Source organism: Clytia hemisphaerica, unplaced genomic scaffold (assembly GCF_902728285.1).
Source record: "Clytia hemisphaerica strain Z4C2 unplaced genomic scaffold, Clytia hemisphaerica genome assembly, whole genome shotgun sequence".
Lineage (NCBI taxonomy): Eukaryota > Metazoa > Cnidaria > Hydrozoa > Leptothecata > Clytiidae > Clytia > Clytia hemisphaerica.
In genome coordinates, this window is record NW_027103890.1 from 1,175,529 (window position 1) to 1,200,072 (window position 24,544).

Here is a 24,544-nt window from a genome sequence, read left to right on the forward strand (position 1 = left end):
GGAAAAAAAGAACAGATATTTAAAAAAAATCTGCCGGCGGGTGCTCTTGCGTGTAGAAACAACTTTAACATCCCTTGACCTGACCTGTTAGATTCTTGTGTACAAAATGATAAAGAAAACAAACACTTACCATAAAAGACTTCCAAACAAAATTGGATGACGTCACCCACCACCATAAACATGAAAACCAAAAACAATTTTGTGGTCGCAAGTATCACGCGACGAGAAAATACTTTCAATTTTGTTTTCCGCCTTGTGATGTCTTTCTTCCTGGAATTTCAATGTGAGAAAAGAGGGGAATAGTCCAACAACTGATGACATCATCATTGGGTCAAATTAAAAAGTTATGGTCCAATTTCAATTTTTCTTTCTAATTTTAGGGAGAAGGGGGTGTTTTTGTTTTGTGATTTATATGGGAGACTCAAAGCGAAGAAGGGTGTTATTTTTCTTGCATGAAAACAACTTATAACAACAAACAACACGTACCTAGAAAACTATAATATTTGAAAAGATAAATATATAACTAAAACTTACAGAAAATAAAACAGGGAAGAGGTAAAATATTGATGACGTCATTTATAGTATGAACATAATCTCAAGCTGTTGTAAATAATTCAAAGAGCAGAGCAGAAAACATGAAATTCAACAATAGAAATGAATTGCTTTTTTAAAAAGAATTCTACTCTATTTTACTGACCCGAATATTACATTCGAACGGCAAATTTACAGACGAAAGTATTTTATTATTTTCCGGGGGTTAGTTATTCAAGGTTTTAGGTTTCGAGAAACATTTGATTTTTTTTTCTTCTGCAGACACCCTTAAAGATGCCATTCAAAATCATACATTTTACTTAAGTTCCCTTCAGATTAGAAAAGTTAACTTTTCACTAGAAGCAACATCGAAAGATAGCTTTTTCCTCTGAATTTCATTACAGATTTGATTGACAACCCTGAGATGTGAAGACGAAAACATGTGTTTTTGCGGGTCTGTAAAGTGTTTAAATAATCAATGCTCCACTGGCGAACACAAACACACACACTTGATCGAAAAATTTGGAAGGAGTTCTAGTAATTTTGGAAAACAAACCTTCATTTTTAACTGACAAAGATGCATTTCATTTCACTTTGTTCAATCCTGATAGCTGGTAAGTCTTCATGGAAATATCTCACACCCCCTAATTTTCGTATATCTACCTCGTATCCTCCACTCAGCTAAAACTGAAATAAAAAAGGGGAATACAATCATCCATGCCAGCCTCCTGTCAAGTTTACTATTTCCAACACATCAGAGAGCAAACAAATGACTGCCTTTTCGTAGCCTAGATTCCCAGGATTTTTATAAAATTCCTTGCTTTTTAGTCAATTAAATGTATGCTTGCAGCTAAAAATCTGCAGACTTTGGGTTTACAAACATTGGAAAGACAAATCTGTAAAACAACAGAAAAGTATATATCCAGGCTAGCTTACTTTAAGTGCTCTTTCTGATTTGGAACAGTAAAAAAAGGTGTCCTTCTGCTTTTGTTTTGTTTTGTGCTAGTAGAGTTTTTGGGTTGCAGCAAAAAGCCTGATTGGTATTTCACTGTAGGTGAAGCTATAAGTTTACAAACCCTGGTGACACACCGTGACTATCCAGTGTCATTATTCTGGGGCTGAGAAAAATTATGTCAGATTAAACTCACTGTTAGTTATGTTATCGTCAACTGCTCTAACTTGGGACGATTGGTCGAAACATGGGACTTATTTATTTATATCTGGCCTGTATTTTCACTTACTGTTAAATCTCTTTGACAACAAATTTGTTTTGATACTTCCACCAAGTTTATCAACCACACTTTCTGTCATAACATGTCACGATAACTTTCACTGATAGCGCACCCTTTTTAACTTTTTGTTTTCATTCAAAATGACCGGACGCTGATCGGAGAATAAGAGAACGCCCGCACCTAACCACCTATCGGCTGATGGGATTAACAAATAACGAGTGTGTAACTTGCCGCACAAGTGACGTCAAACGCTCCATTCAGTGTGTTCCACTACGGATTTTTTTCATTTTTCGATTTAAAAGCCTACTTGGTGCGAAAGAGAAATCGTGTACTTTTTTAATACGCCGTTCATTAAACTCAAATCAAATGACTTTGGAGGTTCGGTGAAATGGTGACCGAATTGCCGTCCCATGTTTTGTCAGATAGTCCCAAGTTAGAGCAGTTGACGATACATTACAAGAAAAGCTTGACAACTGATAGAGTCAAAGGCAAACTCGACGGTCTGGGCTAAGTCCATTACAGGGGGTGAACGATGGCGGAATTCCGAGGCAAAATGTTTTTTTGAAATTCCTTGATTTCCAATACAAAAGCAATTGAAACTCCTGGATTTCCAATACAAAGTCAATTTTAGGGTAGAAAAATCTGGAATTTCCGACAAATAATGCGGAATTTCCAAGGGTTCAAATAAAAAATTGAGCAGAATTTCCAAAGTACTTTGAAAAATTGTCTGGATTTCCCAGTGCTTTTTTATATCTGAAAATTCCTGTCGTTCGTCCCCTATATCAAATTTTTTCTGGAAGAGCCCTATAGTTGTTTGGGAAAATGCGGCAGCCTTTTGACCAGTTCCGCAGTTCAACACTCATTCAGGCCAGAAATTATCTGCTTCCTATTGCAGAAATAAAAACCCTAATACTCGAGCTAATTCTTCATTGGACATCACAAGAAGATTCACAGCGCTATGGCGTGCTAATTTGAACAAAACTTATATTATCTAGTTTCCTGCTTGTTTTACTTGCATCCACTGAAGTGTGGAGTAATTAAACCATTGCGTTCACCTTTATAAAGGAGTATTGCATAACTACTTACTTCGCATACTTCAGTGGATGCAAGGAAAACCAACGCAGGAAATTAGATATAACATTTTATAATTTATAACAGAATTTTTATTTGTTCAAATTAGCATGCTAACATTCTCCCGGATTAGCAAGAGATAATGCTGCAAACATTCCCAAGCGACATCCTATAAAATTATCAGGGTTTTATTTCCATAATACGGAGCACATAAGTTCCACTATTTCCTGAAGTAATTTAATATACGAAACTGAGTCAATAGGTTATTACAATCTACCAAACCACTATTGAATTAGCACACGATACATGTTGTAAATCTTCCTGATTTTAAACATAGAGGATAAAATGAAATAAATAAGTTAAAAACATTAGTACAGATATGTTTTTGAGAAGCTGGTAAAATGAGGTTTAGAAAGCACAAAAGTAGGTGTAGACTAAAGATTTTGAAGGCCCATGAATGAGTAAAGACAAGAGCATAAATTGAATTGAATATATTTTCGCTGCAACGCAGCAGGATAACCCCATTACAAAAAAAGATAGCTTTCTCTAATACAATGGGGAACCTAGAAGAAACTGAAAAATTGTTACAGAACTAAAGAAAAAATGAATAAAATGATTATCATAATATTAATAATAACAACAAAATAATGAATATGATATGAGCATGAATCTGGTAACGTGGCCCACTTTTCGATTTATTATTTTTCCTACTTTGAGGCCTTGCTGAAATCTCTATAGGTATATAGTCATATCAAATCTTATTGTTTCGGGTCAATCTTGATATGGGCAAGCTTATAAACAGTCATTTTTTCTTATATAACAGGTACTCAAATTTTCCTAGAGGGGGCTTTCTTTCAAAATGTGAACGAAAAATAAGGTTTTTAAAAAATGATCAACTTCATTGTATAATAATTCATCAACAACATGCTTTTTCCAGCTTGGTTTTTGTTTATCTCACAGCCAGAGGATATGAAAAATGAAAAAGTAAGAGCCACAGGGGGGGGCCAAGCAGTTAGTACAGAACACTATGTGTACTAACTGATTTTTGGAAAAATCTGTACCCCACCACCACCCCCTGTCACTTAGTACACCGTGTACTAACTGTCTTTGACCTCGCTCAATATATATACCACCCCCCAAAATAAGGATCCGTCTCTCTACGGTGCATTCCAGGTGAATTTCACACCCCAGGGAGGTTTTATGAGGTGTATTTTATGTTTTTACCTGTCTTCACCAGGTTTTTACCACTAACTACTTTCAAACAAATAAAAATATAACAAATTATGGAGTAGGTCAACCACAGTGGGGGCTGGTGGGGGGGAAAATTGATGAATAACGAGACAAAAACACACAAAAAGAGTATTTTCCCAGTTTTTCCTTTTTTGTAAAAAGTATAATCATATCTCTCTCTCGATGAAACTGAGGAAAAAAGTAGTTTTAACCAGTTTCTAACCTAGTTAAAGTAACAATAATGACTTTCCAGAATCATTTTTTAGACAGAAAACACAGCATGTTTGTTCAGCAACTTATCCACCATCTTTAGATCATTTTCTATTTCTCCCGATTATGAATTGGATGATCGGATTACCAAAACAAAACAGAAAACGTTCGAAAGTTCGAAATTTTCAAATTCGAATGTTTTATTTTGAATATTTCTAAGAGTTCTAAGAGTTCCTAGAATTGTAATGTCATGTGTCAAGCTGTTATTAAAAGGTATTCCTGACTGTCCTAGAAAGAAGATACATAAAAAAGATAGAACCATAAACCTGTCATAAACTGATAACAGTAAAAATTTGAGAAATCTAGTTTAAAATTCTCGTTTTGAAAACAGTTAATACACCTTTTTTCTTCCAAAATTCTGTATACACCACCCCTTTTGGCAGTTAGTACACTGGTGTACTAACTGCATTTTGAAAATTTGAAAAATGGACCCACCACAGTACTAAGTGTCATGGGTGTCGTGTACTAACTGCTTGCCCCCCCCCCCTGAGAGCCACAGTAAGAACCGCCAAAAAACCGCCAAAAAAAGTTTTTTTGGCATATAAAATCAATTTTTTCCGTTCACAAAGTTATGTCCACACAGATTTGACACAGAAAAAGATTGAAAAGCTTTAGCTCACTGGTAGGGTAGGGAGTCAACAGCCATTTTTGGGGCAAAGTCAAAAAATTCAAGATGTAGTGTTTTTTATGAAAATTTAACCTATTGTGAGGCATTCTGAGCAATTTTTAACGTCAGAAGTCCAAAATTGGCCGAACCCCCTTGGGGGTACTGATTTGCACTACAGGCAAAAATTGGAAAAAATGGCATTTTCTGACCTTTTCAGGCCTGTAAATTTGTCAAAACTATTTAAAATCTTATTTTTTTCATTTGCTGTACTAAATTTTTTGAAGAAACAACAAAATAATCGTATTGGGTTGAAAATAGTGCCCATTGGAACCCTAAACGAGCCGTTTTAAGCCAATTTTGAGTAGCAAAATGCTTTTTAAGGCCAATTTTGCAAGTTCATAAACTGATTAATTCACACGTCTGAAATTTTAGAGATGGAAGTCTTCAATAAAGTCTTTAAGCAAATTGAATTTCAAGTTTTTCACTTTTTTCAAAAATTCATAATGGCGTTTTCAAAAATCGCTTTTTAGCAAAAAAAAAATTATCAAATAGGTCTGGGATGCGTCTATGTCCGCCATTTTGGAAATAAAATCTTTGCTAAGAGCCATTTTTCAGGCAAAAACCCAAATTTGGACTGAAAAAATCTCTAAAATGACAATAGAAATGGACCCGAATTTTCTTGCAGTGATAGTATTCTGGAAATACTGCAGGAAAATCAAAGTCATCTGGGTTTGGCATTTGGGTATTTCCCCCATTTTGGAATTGAAATTCCTGCTAAAACGCAATAATTTAAGCTAAAATCCCATTTTTGACTGGAAAAATCTTAAAAATGGCAACAGACATGAACCTAAAATCTTTTTTCAGTGATAGTCTTCTGGAAATACTCCAGGGAAATCAAAATCATTTGGGTTTAGGATTTGGGTATATCCGCCACATGTCCGCAACAAAAAGTTATGTCCGCAACAAATCATGAAGTTTTTTCAATCTCCAAACACCAATTTTAGGTTTCTTTGACAAATTATTGCATCTAAGGTCATTTTAAGTTGGTTACAACGTTACAACCAGAAAAAAGTTCCATAATTTTCCATTGGCAACATTTCCAGTTTATTTACCTCTTTCATATGTATTTTATGTTGCGGACATAACTCTTTCGTCTAAAATGTTGCTGATAAAGTGTATTTGCAAGCTGGCATGATGTTTTATTATATGGAAGTAATGCTTAGGCTATTAGAAATAGAAAACAAATACTCTGATGCCAAGTTAAGGTCCAAAATAAAAGTTTTAACAGAATTAAATAAACTTTTTGTTTTGTTGAAAATGATGGTTCTGAACCTGTGAGCTTGAATAAAGGATAAATCATGCATTAATTTGCATATTAAATTCATTGTGTAGTGTACAGACTAGTTAGAATTGCTCCAATAGTTCAAAACAGAGTCATATTCTGTAGCAAATTGTATGTTGCGGACATAACTATTTAAAGTATTTATCAGATTTTTAACCCTCTTAAGCAGTTATGCTAACACCTTGACAATACTAAAGAGTTACATTTATAAGTACCATGCATTTCCTTGCTTTTTTCAATTTTTTGTGTCCTCTAGGGTCGTTCTTCTATTAGAAATATTAGAAAGTTTTAATATCATTGTGGAGTCTTCTTTTGTTCTTTAAAAAAAAAACATGTAATAACTGAAGTCAAACCAAACCAAATCTTTTGGTTTTATATTGATTTAGTCTCAAATATTCCTTAAATTTTGGCAACAGAAAACGACACTCCAAAATTTTAAATAAATGATGTAAAATATTCTATGGTTCTACCCTGGAAGAAAAAAAGTTATGTCCGCAATATAGCATTATTACCCATTTAACCCTCTCTATTGAAAAGGTTGAGTGGATTTTCAAGGAAAAATCCTATTTACTGATTATAAAGATGTACAACAGTTAATGTCAAGCTCAAAATTTAACTTTTAAAAATGATATATGATTGGATTCTCTTTTACAGATACATCTTCAATTTTCAGGAAATCATAGTTACAAATACCTTTCAAGACAACAAATTTCAATAATTAAGTTTTGGTTCAAGTACAGCAAAGTATTAAAAGCCAAATAATAACTCAGTTTGATGTTTATTGCTGATTTTAAAGTAAATTTGACAAAAAGTTCTCCAACCAACAAGGTTTAATTTTCTAATTTTTTATTGATCAACTGAAATATAGCAAACTTTTGGTTTTTTTGTAAGCTTATAATGAGTCCTTCAAATCTAGGATGAAGAAGTTACCTGATTATAGCTAGTTTTCTTTTCATGAAGTCAAACTTTTGGGAATATTTTTTAGTATTTTAGATTTTTTTTCTTGGAAAAAGTGTCAGAATTTGAAAAATATGTCATACTGGGCGATAAAAATTGCTTTTCAATACAGCTTAATATATTAGCCATGGACTGAAATCTAAGACAAGTATTAGATTATGCATATTTTATCTCAAATGAAGTAAACAAAGAATTTTTTGCCAAATTTGTCTGATTATAACTACTCTAGGTCAAATTTCTGGACCAAGCCAGTTTGATTAAGCCCTGATATTTATGTTTTCTGAAAATTGAAGTCATTAATAAAAAGATTATCCAGGAATAAAAGTGAAATTCAAAACTTTATTTTTTCCAATTTTTTTCACCTATTTGGGTGACATTACAGTACCAGATTCATGCTCATATAAGAAATATTTTTAATTTTATTTTATGACAATTTCTTTGAGTAGTTTTATTTGAAAAGTTCTTCCTGTTACACAACTCACCCCCTCCCACCCTGGGAAAACACACTAAGTTCACGCACACACATTCGAACAGAAGCACATGCACACACACAAACAAGATTATTGCTCTTCAGCTTTGTATTTGTCCAACTTAAATACCGTAAGTTGGTCTAATGTCAACATGACTCTTCAAATTTCCACACCCTTTATTAGAGAATGTTTTATCATTTCAAAAACTTTTTCTAATCTTGTAGCACTTGTTTTACATACGTATGCGCATACCGGGCTTGGCCGGGCTAGTGCACATCTCATCCTGGTGGATTTAAACCTAAAATTCCTCCCTTCGGAGATGGCTTCTGTTTTAGCCTCTAAAATCATGTCTGCCTCATTAAACTGCCCTGTCGTATATTGTAATTAATTTTTCTTCATTTTTACTTTCAGTTTTCCCAATGGTGAAAAACCAGCAGTCTCGTCATTCTTGCAAGAAAGTTGACCCAACTAATGCTGAATGTCTACAAGACATCAATAAATGTTCCAACGTTACTTGTGAAGAAGATGATAATCACTGTATGACTGTTTACAAACTTGAGAAAGGTCGCTTTGTACCCTTCTTCGGTGGATGTTTTGGAACACCTCACGACCAGTCAACTACTTCCCATAACAAGTGTGTATTGTATCAAAGAAACCCTCACTACCCTACCCACTATGATTGCTTTTGCTCAGGCTCCTTTTGCAATGCGAATATCATTTTTCCGCAGATCATGTCTACCACAGGTATTACCACTTTAGATTTTCGAATTATTTTTGATGCCTTTTATCAATATTCCAAAATTTTTGAGGATTTTTTTTCGAAATTAAAATACAAAACTGCATTTACCATGCAAAGTAATAACTTGATTTCAGCTCTACCTACGTTTATTAATGGAATTTTTGGCATACTTTCATAATGAAGAGATGGGGTTCTAGGCTGACCACAATCATTCTCTTTCTTCAACCTTTTGATGCGATAATGATTGTAGGATATTGTATCGCATATCGCTCTTTTTTCGCAAAACAAATCATGGTAGACCACAAATGGCTTTTTTATGAGATGCCTTAAACCTGTTGTTTAATTACAAAGTATTGTCTGTGTGTCTTTATTTTTCCTGGAATATTTGCTCTGATTTCTTGGGGTTTTGAAGATGTTTTACATAACTTAACTTAGAACTTCACATGAATACTGTGTTGTTTTCAACGGCGTGGTTAATTTTTTTTTGCATTTTCAATATCGTGTTTGTTTTTATGTCTTGTAGAACAACCAGTGAGAAACACGACAAAAGCACTTTCCAGTTTGCAGCCTACTCAACGTACCGACTCTTCCGAGAAACTATATCTTTATTATATCCCGGCATCGATCTTCCTAATGACTATGGTTCTTGGTGTTGCTCTATTCTTTTGGATAAAACGTAAACGCCGTCGCCGGAATAGCCATGAAACCCTGCTGACAGAATTTAACACGACCATGACGCAACCGAAAACCTATCCAGCGTCTTTTCTCGAGATCATTCACCAAGGACAAATGAACACTATCTGGAAAGCTACTTTTTGTCAGCGAGCGGCCGCCATCAAAATTGTTAATAAGCTTGACGTGACCCAATGGGTCAACGAGAAAGATATTTTTCTCAATCATAAACTTAAACATGATAATGTTGTAAATTTTATATCAGCCGAAAGACGTTTTAAAGAGACGACTGTCCAATACTGGATCGTTACTGAGTACCACGAAAAAGGTTCATTAGCGAATTACTTATTGAAAAATATTTTATCAAAAGAAACATTCTTGAGAATGTTATATAGTACAGTTAAAGGACTTGTGTATCTACATTCGAATAGCAAAATTAAGCCCATGGTAGCTCACAGAGACTTGAAACCAGCAAATGTTTTGGTGAAGGCCGATTTATCGTGTTGTATATGTGATCTTGGTCTCGCTTTACCTCTGCCTGAAAATATTGACGTCTCAAGAGAACTCTGTCAAGTAAGTCTCCTTCGTTAGGGATTTTTTATATTAGTAGCCTTGTATTGTAGGCAGTTCAAGAGTATAGAATTGAAAAGTTTCCAAAAGGCGGACACTTCTAATTAGCGGACACTAACCCGGTTCCCCGATGGTGTCCGTTAGTTGGAGGTTCCACTGTATTCTGTTTACTTTGCTCTGACATTTCACCTGAATCTTTTTACCTCTTTAATCGTATACATGTTTTTTATAAGCATAACACTTATAAGCATATGAAGGCTCATATTTGCAGAATTCCTAAACATAACATAAGTATATATGTCAGCCTGAAATATTTTTCAAGTTGTCATTTTTTATTTTATCTGTTTAAAAAGGTTTGGTAGAGGTCAAGTAAAAAAAGACATTCCACGGCTAGCTACATTCCATTGCTCCCAAAATCTGAACAAATGTTTACAAAACTTGGCTCGGGGTGAATCATAAGCATGATTTATAAGCATATAATATAAGTATAATCTATGCCTGAATGCTTTGAGAACTTAAGCATACACGAGCCTGACCAAGGGGCATACGCTTGCTTATAAAAAAAACATGTAAATCAACAAAAGTAAAAGTTGAAGTAGGGCCTTCAATTTTCCTGGCAGCAATAAATGAATAATCAGTGTATTCATATTGATTATGATATTTCCACTTTTCCAAATGAACAGGCTGGGACGAAGCGTTATATGGCGCCAGAAATTTTACAAGGAGCAGTCACATTTTATCAAGAATCCTTCTTGAGGGCGGATATGTATTCGATGGGTCTTCTATTCTGGGATTTGCTATCTCGCACCAAGATAGATGAATCTATAGGTATGTTTCTTTTCATTCAATCTCTTGTGGAACAATAATTACTCTAGAACTTTTTGGGTGTATAGAATGTATTTTAGTGAATGTTTAAAAATATATGCCAGCTGACATATCGGTCGCTGTAAAATAAGAGTGCCTTATGTCCAATACTACAAACATGAGAATACTTAAAATGCTATTTCCTCAAAATGTCAAAAATGGACATAAGGCACTCTTATTTTACAGCGACGATATGGAGTGTAGGAAATGTTATCATGTCACAATGTCAGATATCTATCTAGTGCATAGCTTCAGCCCCCCCCTTACTTTTTTGGGGGGGGGGCTAAGAAATATTTTGGCCTTAAAAGAGCCTGGGGGCTAAAATTACCAAAATATTTGGGGGGACCTAGATTGTTGGGGGGAGTTGATGATCTGACTGAGACTCTGGGGGCTGTTTAGCTAATTTCAAAAGATCTCTTATCTTACTATTAAATCAAATATAAAAAGCAAAAGATTTGTAAACATAAATATTTATACAAGTAAAATTTAGTTTTCATTTATCAGTACTGTACCTGCATATATTTTTATTGATTTCTCTCTACGGGGGTGGGAGAACAATGTTTTTGTATTAGCTTATTTTGCTGACTAAGTATTAGGGGACCTAGCACAAGGCAATTTTTGGGGGGGAGCTAAATTGTTGGGGGGACCTTACTTTGTCGGGGGGAGCTAGAAACCTGGCTGAAGCTATGTAGTGCTTATGCCAATTTTACCTATTTGTTCCCGCTTTTAGAAGTTGAGGAATACAAACCGCCGTATTCAGGACTGGTGAATTTCAATCCGAGTGTAGATGAAATGTTGAAATGTGTTGTTGAAAACCACAAGCGACCTCATATCCCAAACCATTGGAAGGAAACACAGGTACTGGCCAAGCTTTGCTCTCTCTCCTTTGCAATTTAAGTTTCACAAGAACGAGTCACACAACGAGTCAATTTGATATTGTCACCTCTCTACTTTAATGGGATAAACTTTCGCGGGGATTAGATTTCGCGGGTGGCACTATTGGGTGGTAATATTTTCACGATTTTGTGACTTTTACTTTCAAATCATGCATGTTGGTTGTTGAAATACATATTATTTGCGCCTCTTTGATGCAAGTAACCATTCAAAAAGTATTTATTTGGCATATTTTGAGTTTTGTTTAGAAATATTTCGCGAATGAGGCCCTTCCAAATTTCCATTGGGACTTAATTTCGCGGATTTTCGTGAATGACACCTAAATCCACGAAATCCGCGAAATTTAATCCCCGCGAAAGTTTATCCCATTAAAGTATTCTGCCGAGATTCTAGGAAAGCTAGGTTTATCCTTTTAGAATCAGTTTTTTACCCATCATAATGCTAGAGAATCTACATTTTCGTCCTTTCGCGAATTTTTTTTCGGTCTTTTTATCTTGAAACCATAAAGACTTCAGCACTTTGAAAACGTTTTAAAGGAATGATTCGGCACTGATCTTGGCCTGACAATTAAAACATCTGCATTGGTATCATGCAATTCTATATGTCATGGTTCAAAGCCATTCAAAAGGCTGTGAAAATAACTCAGTAAATTAATCTCTACTTCCACATGAAGCTGATCTCATTTTGTGGCTGCCTATGTGACGTCAATACGTTTATGTTCAGGGTTGGATTTTTTCGATCATTTTTTGTGGTTATATTTTGCCAGTGTGTTTGTCGTTGAAATCTTATCTGGGATATTTTTTTTTATTTTTAAGGCGGTCTCAGTAACCTCATTCTTATCATGCCTCATTCTGCCTCGTTTTGTACAAATGTAATACTTGGTAATATTAGAATCCCTAATTGCGTAATAATATGGGTGCCGGGGATCCGAAGGTTTGATGTATCTTGGATCATTGAGATTCAGAAAATTTTCTCTTCACCGTGATAGGGAGATCTTTAGATGAAAAGTCTGTAGTCATTAATTTATATTTCCAGTCCCCTTTTAGAGTTCAAGCATAACGTTTGCCAATTATAAACACCCTGCTTTTCTTCCTTTCTAGTCCTTTGTGACGATTGTTGAAACGATGGAACTGTGTTGGGACGACGATGCTGACGCTCGTCTGACGTCACAATGTGTCGCTCAACGAATCAGAAGACTCATTCATTCACCGCCCGATAACACATTCAAATCGCACGCCCTTGAGCAACTCAAAGAAGGCGAGAAAGAGAACTCGCAGAGTAGTAGTATTAGTTCAAATTCAGCACTTTTGTGGGATAATTCGTCTACGAGGAAAGACTGTACATCCAACAAAAGCATAGGTAGCTATTCAACGACAGACGACCATAGTCAATATTCCTTATCATCTTCCTCCAATACTGCACTAACGAAATGTAACGCTTGAATTGAGCGTGGCGCACGTGTATAAGTCGCTTGATTTGTCCTGTTAAATAAATATCGAAGTGGATTCAATTTCCTGCTGACTTGCTCTCAAAATCTAAGTTTCGGAAAATATACTCTCTTCTCAAGAAACTAACAGCATCGGGTGTCGTTTTCAAAATATTATTGTTCGACATTGTACTCATTGTTTGAAAGCGTTTACGTTTTTATTTCTCAATCAATATGATATTCTATGAGCTGATTTTAAAAACGAGGCCCTTAACGCTTTTTTGCATCTCTTTGAGAAGGATGTGTTGACCATACACTTATCTTGCAAACAGTTTGTGAAAATTCTGGATAATTATTCAAAAAACTAGCGTGGCGATTGACATGACAAATTTGTACATTCTATTATATACTATATACTATTACATTATACTTTATATACTACTGTATACTATACTTATATAACATATATGAAATCGTATTTATTCACCGTACATTATTACTTCGGGCATGCTCAGTACGCATCTCATAGGTTTTAGTAACAGGACGAACAAATTTCTCAATTACAAAAATATCTAGAAAGAGGAAGGCTATTTTTTACGTCGGGTGTGAAAAGAGCATGTCTGAAGCCTTTATTTTCAGTTATTTAGAAATCCTATGAAAGCATTTCTTTGCTACTACGATAGTACACACACTAGAACAAATTTTGGTTAAAACACGCTTATTTTAGCTTTTTGTAATTTGATCCGTCCGTTTTTAGTTGGAAAGTCAATTTTATTCGTGATATCCATGACGTAATGTTTTATACGGAAACACTAAAGAAAACGGGGGTTTGTGCCACTAGTTTTATTGTTCACAAATTCAAAACTACCTTAAGGGAAGAAATTTTCGCGAGAAGAAATTTTCGCGGAAGAAATTTTCGCGGAATTTAATTTCGCGAATTTGGGTGTAATTCGCGAAATTAAATTCCGCGAAACACACCAAAATTGTTAAATCGCGAAATTAAATTCCGCGAAATTCGATTTTTTTCTTCTTCTTTTATTTTGTTGTTTTTGACCAGGTATTACCACAAAATATGGACACAATTGATTTTTAAGCATTATAACGTGTATTTCTTATCAAATATAAACAAATGTAAACAACTCCGTGATGGTTAAAAGTTAATATTTAAGTTGATAAATTCTTCTTAATCGCGAAATTAAATTTCGTGAAACTTTTGAAATCGGCTCATTCGCGAAATTAAATTCCGCGAAATTTGGCATTTTGAAAGTCTGATTCGCGAAATTAAATTCCGCGAAAATTTCTTCTCGCGAAAATTTCTTCCCTTAAGGTAGTGGCAAAACACGTGCATCTTTTTAGTGTTTCCGTATAAAAGTACCACCATGGTTTTCAAAGTTCAAAGAAATGCTTTCAAACATCATGTAAATATGATTTTTAGTTTAGTTACTACTCGAATCTTTTTCACGATTCTCAGGTTAACCAATTCGTTCGTTGTGGTGACAGGATCCACTTTGAAATTGTTAGGGCCATGATATGCCGACTAAAGTGGCGCCGACGGGCAAAAGGATCTTTTTTAAGGGATGAATACGGAATTTGGTACTAATGTTAGTTAATGTCAATGTAATGACAATGAAACCTTTCTTATTGTTGAATTTTTAATAGAGGAAAATGCAGAGGTTTTTTTTTTAATCTTGCTTTTCACAATAACAGCCAAAGTTAGTATTCTCTAACACTATTCTTGTGATAATGAGTACTTTTTTGTCACCACACCACGGCAACGACAAAGATTGATTTAACTCGTTATTCATGATATTCAAGGCGTTATCTTTTATACGAAAGAACCCAAAACACTAAGCGTTTGCCACCAGTTCCAAATCTGCCATACCCGATAATATTCAAATTACATGTGCTAGTGTAAATTGATTGATTTCGCCCAAGATTACATCATAATTTCCAGACTCATCCAAGATTCATCTTTTCAAAAGATGTCAGCAAACGCAAAGTCGTCTTTGGGTCTCCCGTATGAAATATTACGCCATGAATTATAGACTTGCAATGTACATATTCATTATACAAAAGTGTATTTTTATGTTTTTATATTTTACCCCCTCATTATATACATACACATATTAATTATTGTTATATATCAGCATGGTTTAGAGAACCGTATTATCCAAATATATCCCATATATAGGTTCGGTTACATCGTGCAATTAGTTTTACGTCTATCCTCCATCTGAAAAATAACTTGACATTGACCAAGATGATAGCGCTCCGCGTAGCATACGTCATAATCATAGATTTATTAAAGCCCGAAGGGCTAGATGTCGTACTTTAAGCCATCGTAGGCAAAAAAAGTGAATATCGCAAGAACTATAGTTGCAATTCTTTTGATGGGGTTGCAAGTCTTACAAACGAATAAATTTGTACAAATTTGTTACTATTTTAGATTCACTGCGGTACGCTATTCTGCTCTTGTAAACCATAAAGCCTCTTGTAAGGACACAAAAGTGATTTGTTACGTAACCATTACATAGATTACAACTATGAACAGCCCATTTATTCCATACGTTTGGATCTCCAATACCCACCGAAATATATTGGCATTTTTGTGTATTTGTATTTGATCAATCAAATAATAGACGATATCGACTTAACGAAATTCTCCCCGAATGATTGCCCATGATGCATTGCGCAAAAAAATTCAGTAAGTCAATATTGTCCGTGAATTTTTTTTGCGCAATGCATCATGGGTAATCATTCGGGGAGAATTTGGAAAGCCGATATCGTCTATTGACTTTTTTGGGGAATTTCACCTTCAAATCACGGATTTCAAAATAGGAAGTCTAGAGGTGACTTTCCAGAATGGAAAATACTACTGTGACCCTAGACGATGTTATCGTCCGTTACACTTACAGTGATAGTAAAGGCGGGAAAATATGGCGGTATACGGGAAAAAAATCGGCGGGAGAGTTTCGAAGACAGACAACTCTACCGACTGTAAACTGTGAGTGGGTTCTTTATCATTTTCAATGACGGGAAAAGTTTTTATATCTACATACAGTAAAAATTTAACTCGAACGAGTTTTCTTGTCCCTTCATTTAACAATGCCTTATAAACCTTTAATCTATAACTCAAAATTTCCTTAACTCGAACAAAGTTGTTTTCCTCGTGCGTGTTCCAGTTATGGAGACTCAAATTTATATAATGTTCCAGTATAGTTAGCTTTTGCGAGATACGATTAATCTAAAGAGAATCAAATATAACTCACCAAACTAGGCCAGGTAATAACTCACCGCCAACCACGAATCACAGGGCTTATCTTACTCCCTTACGCTATTGATAATTATTACAGACGCTTTGATGGGAGCAAAGCGATAAATTTGAAACTCTTGGATTGGAAATGAAGCCACTTTTTTCCCTTCTATTTCTAAACACGTGAGCTGCGTGGTTTTCGCACAATTTAAATTAAAATCTTACACACAGATTTTTGAAAAATGTCATTCAAGAACAAAGAAACAGCTAGAGCCGATCCGTCATTCTAAATTCGGCGTAAATCTTAAAAGGCCTCACTTTTTCTTGCTTGAGAAAAGTTCCTCTTTACCGTCTTTAACTTTAGACCTTTTTTTTGCCACACTTTGTGGAGTATCACATTAGTATCATATATCCACCTCCTGGCAAAAATTCAACTCAAAGGATCTGTTATCATATACAGTCGAGAGAAAACTGAATTTCTATCGAGGTTGACACTTCCGTTGAACGCTCACCTTTTATGTATCACATTTAAACCTACAGTTATTTCAAAGTTGGGACCTTTTTATTCTATTGCACTGTAGACTTATTACTTAAAGCAGGGTTCCCACTAGTTATCACCAATTATTTTCCCTGACTTTATACTAAAAAGTGGTATTTCCCCCTGACAAAAACGCTAAAAAGAGTGACTTTTCCCTGACTTAGAATGGAAAATGACATTTTCTTCCCTGACCACCAACACTTTCACGTTGCAGGCAATTCTTTTTCGAAAGTTAAGCAATTCAAGGTCTTTTAAAGTCGGTTGTTGTGTATTTTTCATTAACAAGGAGGACCCACCATGGTTGGGTCCAACACAGAAAATTTTGGAAAATAGAGACTATTTATTAGATAGAAGCTTCATATTTCAAACATTTATAAAACAGAATTCCTTGACTTTTCCCTGACTTGGAAAGACATAATAAAATATTCCCTGACTTTTACAAAAAATAGTACAATTTCCAGGTTTTCCAGGTTTTCCAGATTTCCAGGTTTTCCCTGACCAGTCGGAACCATGTAAAGCAATGGAAGCGATTGTATAGAACACGTATCAAAATAATAATTCTGGTTTTATTCCATGATAAAAATTTACAAAATATACAAACTAGAATTGAAAAATAATTGGGTTAAGAAAACAACATAGCTTGTTGCCCAAGATGAAGTTGGTTAAAATTTAAACAGAATTTTTGTAATCGTGGAAATTGCGCTAAAACTTTTGATAAAATATTTTCTTCCAAGGGACATTCAATGATTGCTTGTAGATGACCAAATAAAAACACATCGGCTTCCGTTAACCTAAAATGAATCGAGAAAATAAAGAGAGTTTAAGTGAAACCGAACCAAACTCGTACTTACTCCTTTGTATGTATGTATGTATGTATGTAATAGTTTATTTCAAGTTGACGAACAGGTAGCAACTAGCTCTAGTCCCGTTAACTTGTGTCATAACTACAACGTCTATCTGTAAAATCAAAAGTGGAGGCTCACTTTTGTTTCTAAGCATTGAATTGGGATAAATTTTTTTGTTACAATTATTTAAAGTAATATGGTAGTTGATAGCGTAACTGTTGGAAAGGTTAGTTGGTGAGTAAAGACCATTTCACGGTTGAAATGAACTGATTGCGCCCCCGGGGGGGGGGGCACTGGGTTTGCGGACTGACGGTATGTGCGGGCCAAAAATTGGCTTTTAAAATTGCACCCTTACAGTGCAGCAAAAATCAGTGAAAATCATACCCTTAGAGTGCATTTTCCCCCAAACTTTCAATCCCTTTCGTGCAAAAAATGGTCAAAATTCTAGCATTTTTGTTCAAAATATCTAGATTTTTCAATAATTTTCTGAAATTTCTACCCTTACAATGCATCTCTAGTTTTTCCGACCCTTACAGTGCATTTTAAACATATTGGAAAAGGTACCCTTAGGACCCGCACATACCCGTCGGTCCTTTTGCCCAGCTGCCCCCCCCCGGGGTTGCGCCCTCGTAACGAAGTTCCGTTGGTTAGACGCAAAAACATCCACAATTATACTTCAGCAAAAAATCGTTATCAAAAAGTATGATTCCTTTCTACCGACCTGCTCCTGTTTTTTTCCTGTTTTTAATAAAAACGATGAGGTGGTTTGAAAAAATATAACACCGTTGCCAAAGACAAAGACAAATACAAATTAAAAAACTTACGATTCGCCAGTCAAATATTTATTGTTTTCTAGTCGTTTGGAGAAATATGCAAACATTTCTTGGATTTCCCTTCCAACCTGAAAAAATACAAAAAGCTTCTTAAATTGAGAGTGTTTCAGATAAAAATAAATTCTAGATACCAGTCCAGATCCATGGACACTATAGTAAAGGGTTGGACTGAGGTGGGATTTTCCATCTTTAAAAAAGAGAGGATTCGAATTTCCTCCAAGCTGTATATTTCGAATTATACAACGATCCTTATTAGATTAACTAGGTGCTCAATTTTCAGAACCCTATTTTTAACGCGTTCATCTTGTAGTAATTTAAAACCTTGAGGAGAGTGGTATGTTTAAAAAATATACCGTTTCTTCTGACTTGTTGAGCCAGCCAACTTCGTTCAAATATCGTTGCACTTGTTGACGTTTTTGGAAGTATAGGATGGTCTTTAGTGGTTCAGGCTTTTCAAAACCGTATCTTTTACTGGTCTAAAAAATAAAATCACATTTTTTTGTAAACTACTCCAATTTTCGGGTCAGGTCTGGGGTTGCTTAGAATCCTAGCTAGTTTGCTTTAAAATTTGCTTTGACCCCCCTGATATTCTACCATATTTATGCTTATTGGGTCAATGGCTATCGTTTGCATGCTTAGATTATCGAGAAATCTTTTACTTTACGAAATAGTGAACAAAAGTCTGCTCATTAGAGGGCTCGAGTCTCAGCAATATGGCTGCTTATAAAGAAAAAAAAGTGTACAGAGGTTGGGCAAACCAGCTTGCACACATCGTCATTTTTTCGTCAATTCAACTTTAAATATGGAGGTCAAAAGAAAAATAGCGTATCAATTCTTGAATTTTGATGCAGTATATTATGGTGATTATACTTGTTTTGATTTTGGAGATGAAGAGTCACGTCAGAAGTACTTATAAACATTATGCTTGTTAAAAAATGAGACACTTTACAATTTAAATTGCTTGTTCTACATGGATAAGTTTAGAAAAAGAAACTTGTGTAATAGTGCCACTCTCTAAAAGTTGTTATTTATCAAACTTCCTCACCTCGATTGCATTTTTACTGTTGATCCAAGTGACCAGCATCTAAAGGAAAATAAAAAAAGCTAAGTAAGAGTTATTCCATGATTTCGAATACAATACGATAATTTACAAGTACCGAGATTTTTCCGCAATATTCTCGTATAATCTAGCAATATACAGTGTGTCCGAAAAAAGTGGAGTGTTTAGTTTTCAAGTTGAAAACTAAAAAGTTGAAAAGTGATAAGATCATAAAACATAATATAAATTAAGATGCAAATTCTGTTCGTTTCTTCGTACGCTATGTAGCAGATATCGTCTTCTTATTTACCCGTCCTTATCAAACTCCAACAAAAAGTTGACGATATTAAAGATTGCCCTTAAAATTTTCACAAAGGTGACATCGTATAGCGTAAAATAGTATGTAGTGTGAGTAGGAACTCTTGTTCGACTTGTAGAGACACTTGAATTAGAAAGTATTTATTGGATTAATCATTTAAGTGGATCAAATGATTGCATCTACCTCGGCAGGAATAAGTTTGGATTGGATGAGCGACAACACGCCAAGGTTTATGACATTTTCTTCCGGTGTTTGTTCAGTATTCAACACATATTCCTTAAAAAGACAAAATTACTAAAGTTCAGATGATACCGACCACAACGTCTAGCGTAGCGCATGGAAAATAGTTTTGAAATTTCCGTATATATCGGTCTGTTTGGAGACAAGAAAAAGAATGGATTAAGGAATTTAATAAAGAAAATTTTTAAAACAAAGAAGACATTTATTACCTTTTCTTTTAAAAAGTTCATTATATCTGATCCCCCGATGACATGATTTTTGTGACGGAGGAATGGAAGATCGCCTACAAGAGAAAATTTTGAAAACATTTACCTCACAGTTAGTTAAATAGTGCATTAAAAATTTTGGAAGCCTCTTTGTCAACCGTGAAAATCGTCCTGCGAACAAAGTCAAATTCATAACATCGTATCACAAAATTATTCCTCCAGTTTTAGTCAGAACAATGGTAGTCCAAAGAAAGAAAATTTTAATGGAGGATAAATACCAAAGGAAATTACTTTCCTTTGAGCTATCCTTACGTATCAAGCACAGCACTATTTTGGCTAAAATAATTTGTTACTATTTTTCTCCTTCAATGTTTGTTAAAGTAAAACTTTCTTGAAAAATTGCTTTAAACTTGTACAGACACACATGACACATTATCGTTCGATTGTGTAAAACCGTCTTCCGAGTATAAATCAAAATGATGCGATCTTCAAGATTTTAGAAAGTCTAAACAAGTATGAAAAGACCTTGTTTTGGTGCCATTTGCTCAGCATTTGACCTCATTTGAACTGTATAACGATCATCTAAGTTGTGTATAGCAAGTAAAGCCTGGAAAAACAAAGAGGTTCAGAAGGATGCACATCATTATAAAATAATTTGATTCTAAAATCAGTTATTACATATAGGATAAGTATAAAATGAGAGAAAAACTTTGAAATCAAATCATAACTCACTTTTATCGATAAACAACTTGCAATTTCAGGTAACAATTGCTGTTCTAAAAGTTAACAAATAATGCAAAGTTAGAACAAGGATCAGCATTGTATTAGTGACATCACTTTCAAGATCATAATAATGTAAAGCTCTTACCCTCTAATGAATGATAAACCTCAAAAGAAATTTCCCAGTCATTTGAAACTAAAAAAAAAATATAAAAAGTAATATTCAAAACAACCCTGCAAACCCCAGTTTTAAAAGAATAACACTGATGCATAATTAGTAAAAGTTTAAACTAAATATTTCCTTGGCATTATTAGTGCAAAGTCAAAATTGATCTACAGCAAAATAATATGAAATCTAATAGGTGGGAGCATTGAGATATACTGCCCGGAATGATAACCTTTCTGGTTATGAAATTTCAAAGCATTAAAGCCCCAAACAAATCTTGAAATTGTTTACCGTATAGTGAAGAAAGGGTTTTATTGTGTTAGTGTTTTAGTGAAAGCCATATCTCAAGCCCCTGCTTGAAATACAACTTGAAACTTTTATTCAATGATTTTTTACGGCACTTTCTTGTATCAAAATCTTGCTTTCTTCAGAGATTTGTAGATGAGAAATAGCCTACATCTTAGGGTCACAAATTGAAACAAATAAAAGAGGTATTATGAAGGGTACGTTTTTACAGCCGCCCATTGTGTAAGGTACTGAAAGGCCATGGGCGCCAAAAAGAAGGGCCTGAGAAATGTGGCAATCTTTCAGAGGAGCACTGTGAAGCAATCAGAAGAAGAGACTACTTTTGTTTTTGTTGCAGATTTTAATATAAACTTCTCATAGTTATTACTTGTCAATGTGTTGCGTCTAATTTGTCAACATTGTATTGTTGCAAAGCAAAAGATGTAAGTGGCAAGACTAGCCTAGTTTCTAATCCTGATATAGTGACGTTTGGGCCATTCCAGAAAATTTCTGTTACCCCTGTCGGACGTCGTATCGTCAATGGCTCAAACTTGAGACTATCTGACAAAACATTGCAATTCGGCCACGAATTCACCAAACCTCTAAAGTCATTTAATTGACATACCGCTAATCATAGATAGCAAATAATTTGACACTACTCTCACCAGGTCGGGAAAGCGACTGAACACAAATATAAAAGTCTCTAGAGAAAAACAACACAAAACAAAAAAATGGTGTCAAGATGTGAGCAGCGTGTGTGATTAATGTTAATTACTTTTTCAAATTATGTACTTTTAACATACTTTTAAAATACTTATTGTGGTTGTGATTATGGGATGGTGAAGAAAGTTTGATTGATAAACTTGGTTGAAGTATCAAAACAAACTTGTTGTCAAAGAGATTTAAACAACTAAGTGAAAATACAGTCCAGATATATCAACAATCCCATGTTTTGACCAATCCGCCTATGTTGTTAGAGCCGTTAACAGTAGAATTTGTAATTTTTTCTAGCCTCAGAATTTTTTTTCCAGTGTGGTCGTCGGAAAAATTCCAATGAAAAATCCATGTTCTTCTCGCAAAAGGCATCGGAAATTCAATTCTTTTTTACTGTACTGTTTTTAATCCAATTGCCTTGAAATTTCAAAACTTTGTTTACTCACCGTTTAAATTTTGGTGAAACTTTTTCCCTCAGAAATTCTGTGTGGTCTACCCAGGACCCCCCTGGCGCTCCGGAAACTTCCAGAGTTTTCCGGAGCAGCTAAAAAACACTATTTTTTTCTCAGGGAAGCTCAGGAGCTCTTCCGGTGCTTTCAGAGCAAGTGTTTTTTAACATGTTTTAAAAACCGTTTTTAAAAACATGGTTTTACAAAAAAATATTGATATGATGGTTCAGCCATTAATGAAATTGATTTTTTCAAGGATCACTGGTCGAAATATCGAAATTACCATGAGTTAAAATACGTGCGTGCACAGTTAGTTGTCACATGATTAGCACAGCATGTGCGTTTGCGTAGGGTAAAATGGCGAAATGCGAAAATCGATTTTGGAATTATTTTTTTGAAAAATGACCCTACAAGATTTGACTATATCTTTTTATTCCATGAAGAGATTACTTTCAAATAAAAAATATATTGACGATGAATGGGTAAGCTTTCTAGAAATACAAACATAAATTACATAGCTTAAATAGCACTTTATGATCAGAAACAGTCAAAAACCAGCTTTTTCCAATTTTCTTTGAGTTACAGGAATTAAAATCCCTTGTTTATTTTGATCTGAAATTTTCAGTAGGGGTGGCCAACATGGTTCTCTTGCTCATATTAGGGGGCCCGAGATGGGGGTAAGTGAATTAAAGTTTCTAAATAAAATCTTAATTATCACCCAAAAAGTGCCTTTTTTTGTCGATATCTTTTAAATAGATAGTCCCAGCTTTATCCCTCCTTCAGTAAAGCTTCGTATACCTTTTGTCCTTCAGAAGAAACAAAAATATTGGCCTTAATTGCTTGCTTTCAGTTCCTGTAGCCAGTAGTGTGACCCCCTGTATTTCTATTTTAGTCAGCGCGCTTTTTTCAATAGAGATGTCACATGACTCAAATACCGTAGTCTTAATGGACTAGAGAAAGGGAAAGTGAAATCGCGCGATCTGATTGGATGAGAAAAAGACCAAGGGAACTGGAACCGAATGGAATTCTCTGAAATTCTCATTCTAAAACAAGATGATGATTTTCAGACCGCACCGGCAAAACTCTCCACACCCCGCCACACGGAAGACTAGATTTCATCCGCCATTTTTGGCGCGATTTTGGTGCTTCAGAAAATTATTTCTTGCTGGCGTGGTGTAAGGAGGCGATTCTTTGAAAAGGTGATTTTTTTGTGTTTTGAAAATGGAATAACTTTGGGAATACTTAACCAATTCTTATAAATGACCCCTCATTTTTCTCACAAAGGTAAGGACTTTCAAATAAAATTAGTTTGGTTTCCAAAAATTAAGGGGAAAATTTTGGCCTGTCCACCCTAATAAAAGTTATTTGTTTTTCGGTGGAAAAAAGTGTTTAAAAAAGCATTTTTTGTGCTCAAGGTTTACTTTTCTTCGCAAATTTTTGTCTTCAATCTTAAATAGATGATCGAGTATTTGACTGATGGTTATGATTTCTTTACAGAACATAGTAAAACTATTCAGGAACTTGGACCTTTTTACAGAATTTCAAAAAATCTGTTAGCTTTTGAGATATATTGAAAAATTTAGACATGGGTGGCTCGTGTTCGTTTTTCGCGTTCCCAAACCAAACGCAAACGCACGTGCTAGACTGCCTGACCTGACAAAGGGTGTCAAAATTAGATGAGGGATGTCTACATTACCAACTTATAGTAGGAAATTTGGAAAAATCGTAAAATACTTTCTCAAAATTAAATTTGGCGAAAATGTCCTATACTGGAACTTTGGGAACTTGCCCAAATGCCACAATTTCAATTCACCAAACATTTTGGCTATAGCTGTAATTCTAGTGACACTTTAAAGCAAAATATGAAAAAATATACCTGCAAGTGCATCCATTACACTTCTTCTCAATGACATCAATATGATCAAAATTTGGTTTTGGATCAGTTCAGAGTTTGAGCTGACTGGCTGAGTTTTGTTCAGTCTTTCAGTTTTTTGAACTTATTTGAAATTGACTGCGGACCTAATGTACACCTTAATGTTATTGTCTTGCCCACCCTACTTCT

The 24,544-nt window shown here is 34.8% G+C and overlaps 2 protein-coding genes across 3 annotated transcripts; one reads left to right on the forward strand and one right to left on the reverse strand.

Annotated features, from left to right (window-relative positions):
* The first annotated feature begins 991 nt into the window (after window positions 1-991).
* On the forward strand, window positions 992-13,736 carry LOC136808617 (activin receptor type-2A-like). The gene is made up of 6 exons (XM_067065155.1): window positions 992-1,145; window positions 8,122-8,454; window positions 8,973-9,694; window positions 10,375-10,519; window positions 11,286-11,413; window positions 12,550-13,736. The coding sequence occupies exons 1-6, from the start codon at window positions 1,109-1,111 to the stop codon at window positions 12,889-12,891; spliced, it is 1,707 nt and encodes a 568-aa protein (XP_066921256.1). The 5' UTR covers window positions 992-1,108; the 3' UTR covers window positions 12,892-13,736.
* Window positions 13,737-17,212: 3,476 nt separating this feature from the next.
* LOC136808619 (metaxin-2-like) lies at window positions 17,213-24,518 on the reverse strand. Of its 2 annotated transcripts, XM_067065157.1 has the most exons (10): window positions 24,359-24,518; window positions 21,017-21,064; window positions 20,881-20,924; window positions 20,674-20,755; window positions 20,152-20,225; window positions 19,886-19,978; window positions 19,390-19,428; window positions 18,698-18,820; window positions 18,336-18,412; window positions 17,213-17,457 (listed from the first exon to the last, which is right to left on the reverse strand). In XM_067065157.1, exons 1-10 carry the CDS (start codon window positions 24,393-24,395, stop codon window positions 17,289-17,291), a joined length of 786 nt encoding a protein of 261 aa, XP_066921258.1. In that variant the 5' UTR covers window positions 24,396-24,518; the 3' UTR covers window positions 17,213-17,288. The 2 variants fall into 2 exon arrangements, with proteins under 2 accessions (XP_066921258.1, XP_066921259.1); XM_067065158.1 differs by lacking the exon at window positions 21,017-21,064 and having other exon boundaries at window positions 24,359-24,477.
* Window positions 24,519-24,544: the final 26 nt, after the last annotated feature.